An 11,952-nucleotide genomic window follows, 5' to 3' on the forward strand; every position below is an offset into this window, starting at 1 on the left:
GATTATACCCTCCCTTGAAGATAACTTTTAAAAACTTTTTAAATCTACAATGCTCATTTAAATCCTTCAAATATTTCATATCTAAACTGGTGGTATTTTTATCAAGAAATACAGGATTTTTTTTTCAAGAAGTTCTTACTTTTATGTTCTACCCTGTCATCAGACAGATTGCTATTTAAAGTATCATGGAAGGTTCCAGAACTTTCAAGAATCACCAATTGGACAAATAATATTCTTCAAAAACCAAGAATAATCCAGACTTTAAAAATAACCGTAACACCCTGGTTATCAGTATTGTGGTAGAACATTCTAAAATACCCTAGAATATAAACAACTTATTGACATGTCTCAAAGTGGTAAAACATTGACTTTATTTAGTCAATAAAGTAAAGCCTAAAGGGGAAAGTGGGATGATACATAAAACAAAACAATATATCGTAAATATATATATACAAAACAAAAGATGAACAAATACTGAACAGTACCTTTCATGTCCGCTTTAAAAAACATGTTTGTGTCTAAATTCACTACAGTATGTAAGGTCTAAATATTTTGTGTAAAAATGATATTTCTTTGAAATTGATGTTTGGTCATAATTTAAATAGTAGGACATGACTTTATGTTCCAAACCTATCTTAAAAAAATGCGAAATCAAGAAAATGATATATCCGAGATAGGAATCGGACCCGAACCTCCTCGGCAATAAAAAGTTTCCTACCTTTTTGCCGATATAACACAGAGGAATTCGTACGTATCGGCCATCAGATAAGACTTATGATTTAGGAAGTTTACCATCGGTACCCTGTTACAGCCGCTTTTCAATTTTGAATGAAAACAATAGTAAAAAACACTAGTTCTCACGTTTTTCCTTAACATATAATCTGTGAGTAAGTAAGTTTCAAGGCCCTCTTGAGAAGAGTAGCAATAAGTTCCTGATTACTAAATTTATTTTTTTTTGCTTTTTTTTTTTAAATATTTTCTTTTGTTATCGTACGATCTAGAGGTCAGTGCATTTAAGTGTGATTACGATTGTACATTCACTATTAGTTTAAGTATTTAATCATGCTATATAGATATATTTGATGAGGGGATCTCGTATCTAATAATTTGGGGGAAAAATGGCAAAGTGTATACTTAAGTGGTTCATTTGTATTGATATTACAGGGACCCACATTCTGGAACCGAAGTCATTAAGCCAAATGATCTGCAAATATTGAAAGATGTTAAAGAAATTATTGGCTTCCTCTCTATACAGGAAACCCCATCTGAAGTTAAAGATCTTTCATTTCTATCCGGGCTTGAAACAATTCATGGGAGAATTACGTAAGTTCTTTTTTACAGAACAGTTTTAAGTGTGTAATAAAGCAAGCATGCGTTTGTATTGCATATATTACTAATTGAAATTTCACATTATAATATTGGAATAGTTGAATTCAGTAAGAAAACGGTCAATTTTAAACAATTAGTTTGTCAAAGAAATATGTACAAGGAAATAAAAAAGTTAATGGCCCAGTTGTTCAAAAGTTTTGTTCAATATTTAACGATGATAGTTTCTTTAAATAGCTAATTAATTAGTTACTTTTTCTGTCAAACTGTTCGTTTGTTCAGAATTTTCAACGATAAAAAATTTGCTAAATTAGCGAATCTATGTTTTTCATTTAACAACATGTTGTTTGTGTAATGTTAATATAATACTTTTATTAAAGCATGCTATTTAGCAATAGAATAACGCAAATTTTAATGTGTGTAATTCAAGATTGCAGCCATGTCATGATATTTCCAACTTTATTTCAAAACGCGCTTTTTACAAGATTGGTTTGAAACACACGATTGAAACTTTTTTGTAAGGTTTAATCAACATTTCATGTCATTTCATATAAGTGGTCTTCAAGGTAAAAGTGTAAAATAAAATTGATAAGGGATAGGCAGGGAGAAATATCAGAAGTAATGGAGAGATATTAGTATGTATATACAATAAACGAGTATTTCTTCGTTATGCTTCCTTAAGTTCTTGATCTTCACACTGAGTAGCAGGAGAAACTATTTCTCATCAGTTCAAGGAAAGATCTCCACTTCATTTGTAATTATTTGCAAAATAAAATGCAAACACTAAAAACATCAGAACAAAATCATTTTTGGCCTAAATAGGTAAGTAAACATAGAATTAACCCACAATTCGCTTTCTTCGTCATCTTTATTAATGAAATAAATAACTGTCAGTAGTATCAGAAGCCATTATGAATAAAATATTGATTTTAGTATAAATTGCCGCCAATTTTGACAGTTGACTAGAAATGACGTCATATGAGGACCACCGGATCCATTAGTTCCAAAGTGTAAACAAATAAACAAACAAACAAAGGTCAGAATTCAAGTTTAGAGACTTATTTAAAGCTACTGAAAGTGTGAAAAAATTAATAGGGTGGTTATTTGAGCTTGTTAGCTCACCTGTCACATAGTGACAAGGTGAGCTTTTGTGATCACCCTTCGTCCGTCGTCCGTCGTCCGTGCGTGCGTCTTGTGCGTCCATGCGTCAACAATTTCTTGTCTGCACGATAGTGGTTTCATTTATGATTTGATTTTAACCAAACTTGCACACAACTTGTATCACCATAAGATCTCGGTTCCTTTCTTGAACTGGCCAGATCCTTTACAGGTTCCAGAGTTATGGCCCCTGAAAGGGCCAAAATGAGCTATTTTGACCTTGTCTGCACAATAGCAGCTTTATTTATAATTTGATTTTTACCAAACTGGCACACAACTTGTATCACCATAAGATCTTGGTTCCTTTTTGGAACTGGTCAGATTCCTTTATGGGTTCCAGAGTTATGGCCCCTGAAAGGGCCAGAATTAGCTATTTTGACCTTGTCTGCACAATAGCAGCTTCATTTATGACTTACTTTTTAACCAAACTTGCACACAACTTGTATCACCATATGATCTTGGTTCCTTTCTTGAACTGGCCAGATTCCATTATGGGTTCCAGAGTGATGGCCCCTGAAAGGGCCAGTATTAGCTATTTTGACCTTGTCTGCACAATAGCAGCTTCATTTATGATTTGAATTTAATCAAACTTGCACAAAACTTGTGTCACCATAAGATCTAGGTTCCTTTCTTGAACCGGCCAGATCCCATAATGGATTCCAGAGTTATGGCCCTGAAAAGGCCAAAATTAGCTATTTTGACCTTGTCTGCACAATAGCAGCTTCATTTATGATTTGATTTTTACCAAATTGCGCACAACTTGTATCACCACAAGATCTTGGTTCCTTTCTTGAACTGGCCAGATTCCTTCATGGGTTCCAGAGTTATGGCCCCTTAAAGGTCCAAAATTGGCTATTTTGGCTTTTGCAGCCATATAGAGACTTCATTTACGGTTTTATTTGATACAAACTTCCAAAATGTCTTCAACAACAATAAATCTTGGATTCCATGACAAATCAGATCCATTCGTAGGTTCCAGAGTTATTTTATATCTGATTACCTCCCCTGATTGTAATCAAAATGGATTTATATCAGTAAGTACTTATAGGACTTATTTGAAATTTCATTATTGTCATTAGCTGGACTGAGTCAATGAGGGTAGATAACAATGGACTGATTTTATGTCAAATTACCTCCCTTTATTTCAAATTAAAATGGGTATATCTCCGTAACTAATGAAGATACTGATCTGAAATTTCATTTTTGTCAACAGATTTATTTGGCAGATCCTTCTTTTGTTAACTTACAATAATATTTTTTTTTAATTACTTCCCATTTACGTTACTATAAATAGCTTGTTTTTAGTAACTTTTTTATCATTGGCCGTAGGGAAAAACCGAGACCACTTTTCTGTGGTACAACATGGATTGTTCCCACCAATTTTTTAGGTGTATTTTGACATATCTGTACCTTGTAAGAATTGTTTTTCCTTTTTGGTTTAATTTCTTCCCTTTGTTGTTCCTGTCCTTTGGACTTAGATATTTTTTCTGAGGACCTTCTTGTCCTCAAGTGCAATGATATTAGGTGAGCGATATAGGGCCATCATGGCCCTCTTGTTTTTAAATTTTGCTGTGACATTCTGCCAGCTATGTAATCAGGATCATTTTGATCTGAGAGCTGATAAGTCCTTTAGCTCGGACGGTAGTTGTTGGAAGTGTTCCAACAAGGTATGTAGTTCGCCATGGTTCTTGGTTTCTGTAATTCCACACTTGACTTAAGAAAAGATAGTTTTGTTGACCTATTTCTGGGTTTACAGAGCAAATGATGCCCTTGCGATACATGAATTGAGTATAGCCTCACAAGTGAAAGTTGACTGGTTCAGTTTTAGCAGCAGAGAAATGTGCACCATGATATTAGAAAAAAGATCGCGTAAAATTAGTGGACCACGGAGAATTGTGGAAATGAGAGTAAATTTTGGAAGAGAAGGTATCACAAAGGGAGGCGTGTGGATGGAATCTGGGTCTTAACGGGAATAGATCGAAAATCATGGAATCTTTTTTTGAGTCTGTTGAAAACAGGACAGCAGAAACGCTTGAATGTTAAAATCATTAAGGAAAACTGACTGTTGGAAGGCATTTAGTAGTTTATGTCAACCATTTAACGGTGAAACACTCCATCAACAATCATACAAACACAACTGAGAGTACCTTGAGGGCACTTAAACGGTCACGCTCACTTTGACTCCTATTTCAGTCAGTATTGCATTAGGAAACAGTTTCTAACTGACAGTGAAGATCTCTTTCTTAAATTTCGCGGCCGTGTAAAAGAGGTATATCTTTTGAGGAATTTCGTGTCCGCTCAGTAACTCTTGAACGCCTTGAAGGATTTCAAAGAAGCTTGACACAAATGTTCACCACACCGAGGCGACGTGCAAGAGCGCATGTTTTGGATGGCGATTCGCTTCAAGGTCAAGGTCACACTTAGGGATCAAACGTCATATGACTTTGTTTCTTGTCCGCTCTGCAACTCTTGAACTGCTTGAAGGATTTTAACCCTTCCCCTGCTAAATATCTATAAAGAACTTGTCCATCTTTTAAGTTGGACAGTACCGTTAACTGTTAAAAGGGGTGCTTCCCAAAAAGATACTGACTGAATGGCGAACAGTGCAGGTCATAATCAGACTGCACTTATGGTCGAAAAGGCAGAATCAATCGTGTTCAGCATGATAGCGGTTAAAGAAACGTGGCACAAATGTTCACCACATCGAGACGACGAGCAGAGCGCACGTTTCGAATGGCTCGCTTCAAGGCAAAGGTCACACTTGGGGATCAAAGGCCATACCTTCGCGCATATGTTGCTCCGCATTGTGGTGCTCTTGTTTTATTATAGACCTTACGTTTCGTTAGAATCTACATTGTAGAAAACTTTCTGTCCCGAAACTGTTGTCAAAAAGTTAGATTTTCTCATAGATGTCCAGTATGAAAACTTGTGTGAATTCGATTTTTTTTTCAAATTAGTCTAGCAACATTTCAAGCACACGACACGAGTTTTTGAGTTTTCTAGTCTTCCGAAGTTTTGAAAAATTACAGTTTAATCAAATTATACTTTATAGCGAACGTGCAGAACTACCTAAATAGTAATGAAAAAATACATTTAAATATCGATCATGCATTTCTTTTTATAAAGAAAGGTAATAAAAACTGATCTTTATAGCAGCTCAGCTGTACAAAGGCCATTCCTAAATACTGACAAAGGTGCTGGAATAAGGTACACAGTCTGTGTACAGACTTCAAATTTAGTTTATCCCTTCAAAGTTTCACCCTTGACTTACATGCACTTCCGCAGTTGAAATATCCAAGAGATTATAATAGCAGTGTAGCCTGTCCTTGGTATGATCTTAAGTAACTGAAAATACCACTCCCAAGTGCTTTATTCGATAGATATTTGCGACCAGTCAGTATATTTTTCAGTCTTGGAAAGAGGAGAAAGTCACAAGGACTTAAATTCTGGTGAATAAGCGGGATGATTGATTTGTACCACTTTCTCATCTCTCAAAAACTTTTGAAAGATTGTACTTTTGTGAGCCGCAGCGTTGCCATTGATCAACTTGAGACCGAGAAGACTAGTCCTTGGACGCTTTTGTGTATTTTCGTTTAACAATTTTCAGTACTTTGTCTCTATAAAATTTCCCAGGGACTGACTTCTCTGACGGTGTAGGAATTTGTACAACAGTACCACTTGAGTAACATGATGGAATGCAAAACTTGTTTTACCCTTTTTAGTATTTTTTTGTCAATTACTGGTCTACGGTAGCCTTTTTTTGCAGTCACTGTCTTTTGCCAACGCGGCGCTCTGGCTCATAAAAGTATATCCAGGTCTCATCCCCTGTTTGGAGCTTTAACATTGTGCGATTATCTGAACTTGAGAACTTTTTCAAACAACGTGTCTTCAGCACATTTGGCCCTTTCTGCCTTTACTCCTCGGTTAACATGTGAGGCACAAACCTTTCTTTGTTGTCATGCCAAGAAAAGACGCTATGATTACACTACTGAAGAAAAGCCACTCCAATACTAGTATTTTTATCTGGGATTTTTTTTTTTTAAATGTGTGTGTGTGTTCGGGTTTAACGTCTTTTTCAACAATTTTTCAGTCATATAAACGAGGGTGTCTACTTGTAGCAGTGAGCACAATGCCCAACTTTATAGTGCCGTAGACACGTGACATGATACCCCACCCAGTCACATTATACTGACACCGGACTGACCAGTCCTAGCACTACCCTCTTAATGCTGAGCGCCAAACGAGGAAGCTGCTAGTACCATTTTTTACGTCTTTGGTATGACGCGGCCAGGGATCGAACCCACGACCTCCCGCACGATTTTTTTAAATATATTGCATGAGCAGAACAATTGTTTTCATTACATTTTAAGCAACCTCACACCCCAAAGCTGCAAATCAAGGAATGTGTTGTTGTGATGTTAACAATGCGATAATTATAGAAGCCTATATTCAGCAAGTTTTGCTAAAGAATATAATAATTACCTCCCTTTAATGACGCACTTGATATCTGTGCGAAGCCACTTATAAATGAATTTCTGGCCATGAATATGGTGGAGTTAGTTCTCTCATTAAAACTCGACAGACAGTTTAAAATTAAACCTTATATAATTTTATTTTAAATCTTTAAATACATCAAAGGCTAAATGAAAGTAACTTTCTCTGAAAACATGCAGTTTTACTGCATTTAGGACTTTGAAATTTCTGTTTTTGTGTAACAGAGTGACATCTAGGCATTTACTTTGAATTTTATAATGTAGCTGAAGTTTCGAGTGATATACGTGTTACGCACAAATCCCATGTTCCTATCTTACAGGTCCAGGTCACACTGGAGATCAAATGTAATGTCAGAACTTGTCCAAGGGCAACTTTGAATGGTGCAATTTAGTTTTTTTTTGGCATAAATGATAAACATTGTGTCAAGTGCAAACCCCTGGCTCCGATCTCAAAGTTCGAAGTCACACTTTGGGGTGGGGTAACATTTAATCAATTTATATCTAATGACGATTTTCACTGTTCATATCTTGTGTTTGTAGACATTAATTTAAAGAATTAAATGTGGTTCAGATCACGAGTATATTTTTCTTAAATTACTAAAGATGAAGATGTTCAAACCTAGATCTAGCTGTATTTCAGGAAGTAATATGTGCACACGTATAAATTAAAAATAGAACCAAATCTCTATATAAAATGCATGTTTTATTGCCATAAACACCTTTTAGTTAGATATAGTTTCTGTTTAAATTGATTTTGAAAGCTGAATATTTCTATTGAAATCAATAAAACTCCTTACTTCGCAGAGCCTCTTTGGTAAGCAATAGGTCATTTCAACAATCTTAACCATTTAAGTATTAAACCAATGTCAACAAAAGGGAGATAATTATATATTTAGGAACTTGTTTTTTGCTTAACGTACTCCCTCACATGTAATTTCAAAAGCAAATCTATGACATTTTTGTAATAATTGTTTTTATATTCATATCACTACATAATTATGCAACATATGTTTTACTAAATAAATCTAATAAATTTCAAAATGTTCTATCTTAAATGGAAAAAAAATCATTTTTGGAAAACTTCTATCATTTTAGTGAATGTTTAATTATATCACTGTTCAGTGAATATTTGTTCAAGTAAGTGCAAATGGTCAGTAATAACAGTTTTCATACGATAAAAATCTATTGACCGTCTTAAATTTTTCTAAACGTGGATTAATTACAAATGACTAGGAAATATTTGATTATGAATTGGATAAACTATGGTGAATAACAAAACAGAAATTCGTGAAAACGTGTGGCAAAACACATGAACGAATATTTCTGACACTTTATTTGTTGCTGACTTCTTGTTTTAATTTGTGTACTGAATTGTGTGCAATCGCCAGCAAACGGTACAGAAAGAAAGTGACATTACAAGTGAAGAAAGAGGAACTACATACAAATTATTTGCATGCAAATGGCCAGCCTAGAATTGAGAAAAAGATAAACTTTGTGGAACCATGATTTGGCTGCTACACAACAGGTACCACACTTTTTTTGGTGTTAAATACTTTAAGTTGAAGTGTAAAAAGTGGTGCATGATGGGTATGACGTCCTTGCTAAATTTTAAACAATTCTTTAAAGGATTTAACGCTTTGTTGGCTAACGAAAATTTTAACAGGGCTTTTAACAACTGAAAATTTAACGATACGTTATCTTACGTAATAATCAATATTTGACGACCGCTAAGTTAACGATTCGTTGAATGTTACGAAAGTTTTGAACAACTGGGCTAATGTTATCATTTTGAACTCTTATCAGTTAGCTATTTTTTTCTATACTTTCAATGTTCTGAAAGTTGACACCACATACCCTTACTAAAATTTGTAATAATAATATTATTATCAAGTATAAAATATCAATCTCTCTGTTAAAAAATACTCAAACTAGATTATGATACCGACCGATACAGTATCACATTTTATTTTTGTAAAATGCACCTTTTTATCGTCTTTCGTTCCCGTTCTTATTTAACCGGCTTGTACATTATATATCAGTTTCCGTGTAACGCTAAGGGTGAACCGTAATGTAAATACATTCAGTTAATTCTCAAAATGGCTATATATCATAGCTACGAATGTCATAGGATACGAATACCAACTCTTTGCATATTACTTCAATGCAAGTAAAATTGCCTGTAGACCCGGGTTAGTACGACAAAGCTCAGATTTGTCACAAGAACATTATGAAATCGCATGTTTATTTTTCAAATTAGCATATGTATCAGGCAGTGCCTTTACATAAAACACGTCATAGAGCATGGTGTTGCAGATGTATATCAAGCACATCTATATTGCATATCTAATAATGTTGCCAATTTTACCGATACATCATTTGAAGTTTGTCTATTAGATAAATAAAAACAAATAAACAAGCGATACTTAGACACTGCAACGCCTCCGAAATTGGCATTGAATGAGTACATAATAAATTGCTTTTGCGAGAAAAAATATAATGAAGAGGTTAACACGGAAATGAACTTCAATGGAAAGTAAATTCCTGCACGAACGTACCACCTCCCATATGATATGGAAATAACGGATTGGTTGACTATTTTTGAAAGCCGCTTCCCTCCCAGAATCGTGCTGGCAATGCAATTGTGGCTTTATGATGCGATGTACTTAGCAATTTCTTAAAAAAACAAAAAAAAAAACATTTAAAGTTAATTTTTTTTTGTTATTCCCAAATGCACTGAGTCTCTAAGGTTTATACTAATTTTCTATATTTATATTATAGTTTCCCTGATTTTTTCGCAGGTCTTCTGGTAATGCCCTAACTATTTTAAAAACAGAAATAGAGAACCTCGGCTTGATTTCTTTACGACATGTTCACAATGGAGATGTACTACTTGGCTTAAACGCTCGCTTGTGTTTTATATATGACCTAGATATGAATTCAATACTAACTGAAAGCACTCAAAACTTCCGAAGTATTGAAAACCGTGATAAATCGAAATGTGGTAAGTGTTGAACATATTCTTGGGCGTCAAATCAGTTCGTTCCGGTCAAAGTGAAAGTTTGGTATTCATATATTCCTCATAATAAAGCAAAATATTGCACTGGATTCATCAGTGCTAAGTGTGGTAAACATTAGCTTTTTTGATAAAATTCAAATTAACTACTCCAGCTTGGGAGAAGATTGTGTAAACAGCCTTTTTGCAGACGGGAACGCAAGTTTGAAAGGGTAAAACTTTATTTATAATTGTAGTGATAAGATTGAATTACATATTGTGAATTAAATCATTTAACTGTCATTTTTATTACCTCATTATAAAATGTGTATAAAAGTACATTGGATTATTACACTGCTGGCAAAAAAATCTGATAAACAAAATACGACAATTTATAAACTACTATATAAATCTACAGTCTCAAGCAGCCAGACTATAGAGTGACCAATTCTGGCTGTTTAACATAGGTTACTGCTTGAAACAAGTTAAAATTATAGCAAAATTATTTTGGGTAGTTAGCTGACTGGTGCTTAACTACTCATATCTTTTGTAACAAATTTGTTTATTATGTTACGGTTTAAGAAAATATATATTTAAGTTCTTCTTAGCAATTTACAGAATTTCCGATATCTATAGCCTCAATGAAGTGCCCTAACTAGCTACTAGGAATAACATTCCTGGAATTTATTGGCTGACCTCTTTTGAATAACTTACCATTTATTTAAAAACAAGAATGGGTCATAAATCACCAAGCAAAATATAGTTAACCTTAACCAAACAGCTGTATTATTCACTAAAATATTTCCTGTGATCAAACTATAGGTTGTATTATTGTGCAAGATCAAATAAATGTCTTGAATTAATAAACGAGTAAATTTTATGTCATGTTAAAGAACAAATAATTTCTTAATCTTGTCATTTCTGGAAACAATATCTGACTTCAATATCTTCATTTATGTAATTTTGTAAGAGATCTTTGTTCTTTGAATAAAAGAAACGTCTGAATATTTGACAACATTGTAAGAAAGGGTAGATGTCACAGAATGAATATATTGATATTTTCGCACAGTTCGATATTGTCGAACGTTCAATTTGGCAAACACTTGCTCGCAAATATGTTCCTATCATTTTATTGTCTTTCAAATAAAGATAAACTAATCTCTAAAACGGCTGTTACGTCGCGATAAATTGCACACTTTCTATGGCCAAGCACGTAGTCTTCATAAGGTCATATTTGTATTTCGAATGGAGGACATAGGATTCATTTCAGATGCTCTTGGACTAGTATGCAGCTCTAGTTGTTCACACCATGGATGCATGGGTCCTGGCATTCATAACTGTCTCAAGTGTGACAACACCAGTTACAGTATATCTGACGATAACGTTTGTCTTGAAGGATGTAGTAACAGGTCTTTGTTCTTTATAAGTGACAATGGATGTCCAAAATCGTGTCATGAGCAGTGTGCGACAGGATGTTTTGGACCGGTTAGATATTTTATTTAGTTTGGTGAATATAAGATCTTGTTTGCAACAATGTTCTTATTTAAAGTACAATGTCATATCGTTGAAGCAAAACTGAAACCTCTAGGCTCTGATTGGTTGAAACTGACCTTTGGAAGAATTCTTAAATTAGTTACATAATTTAATTATTATAAAGTATTAAAAATTAAATAATAATTTAAGATTCAATTCATTGTGAAACTACCCGTTTCAATTGTGTGTAAGATTAATTGCGGTACAACCTGCTCTACATTTGAGCCGTGCCATGAGACAACCAACATAGTGGGTTTGCGAACAGCATGGATCCAGACCAGCCTGCGCAACAGTTTCTCCAATTCCAATAGGATTTAACAGCGTACAGAAGGATCCTGACCAGACTGCGCGGATGCGCAGGCAGGTCTGGATTCATGCTGGTCGCAAACCCACTATGTTGGTTTTCTCATGGCACGGCTCAAATATTGTATTTATGTTCTCTCACATGTT

The 11,952-nt window shown here is 34.4% G+C and overlaps 1 protein-coding gene across 1 annotated transcript in view; it reads left to right on the forward strand.

Annotated features, from left to right (window-relative positions):
• Window positions 1–11,952, forward strand: part of LOC123538470 (receptor tyrosine-protein kinase erbB-4-like) — a 53,087-nt gene that overhangs the window by 16,376 nt on the left and 24,759 nt on the right. The window contains exons 10-12 of the mRNA XM_053529711.1: window positions 1,165–1,323; window positions 9,776–9,978; window positions 11,240–11,454. Of these exons, the coding sequence (XP_053385686.1) occupies window positions 1,165–1,323; window positions 9,776–9,978; window positions 11,240–11,454 (577 nt within the window). The remainder of the gene's footprint in view (window positions 1–1,164; window positions 1,324–9,775; window positions 9,979–11,239; window positions 11,455–11,952) is intronic.

Source organism: Mercenaria mercenaria, chromosome 18 (genome assembly GCF_021730395.1).
Source record: "Mercenaria mercenaria strain notata chromosome 18, MADL_Memer_1, whole genome shotgun sequence".
NCBI lineage: Eukaryota > Metazoa > Mollusca > Bivalvia > Venerida > Veneridae > Mercenaria > Mercenaria mercenaria.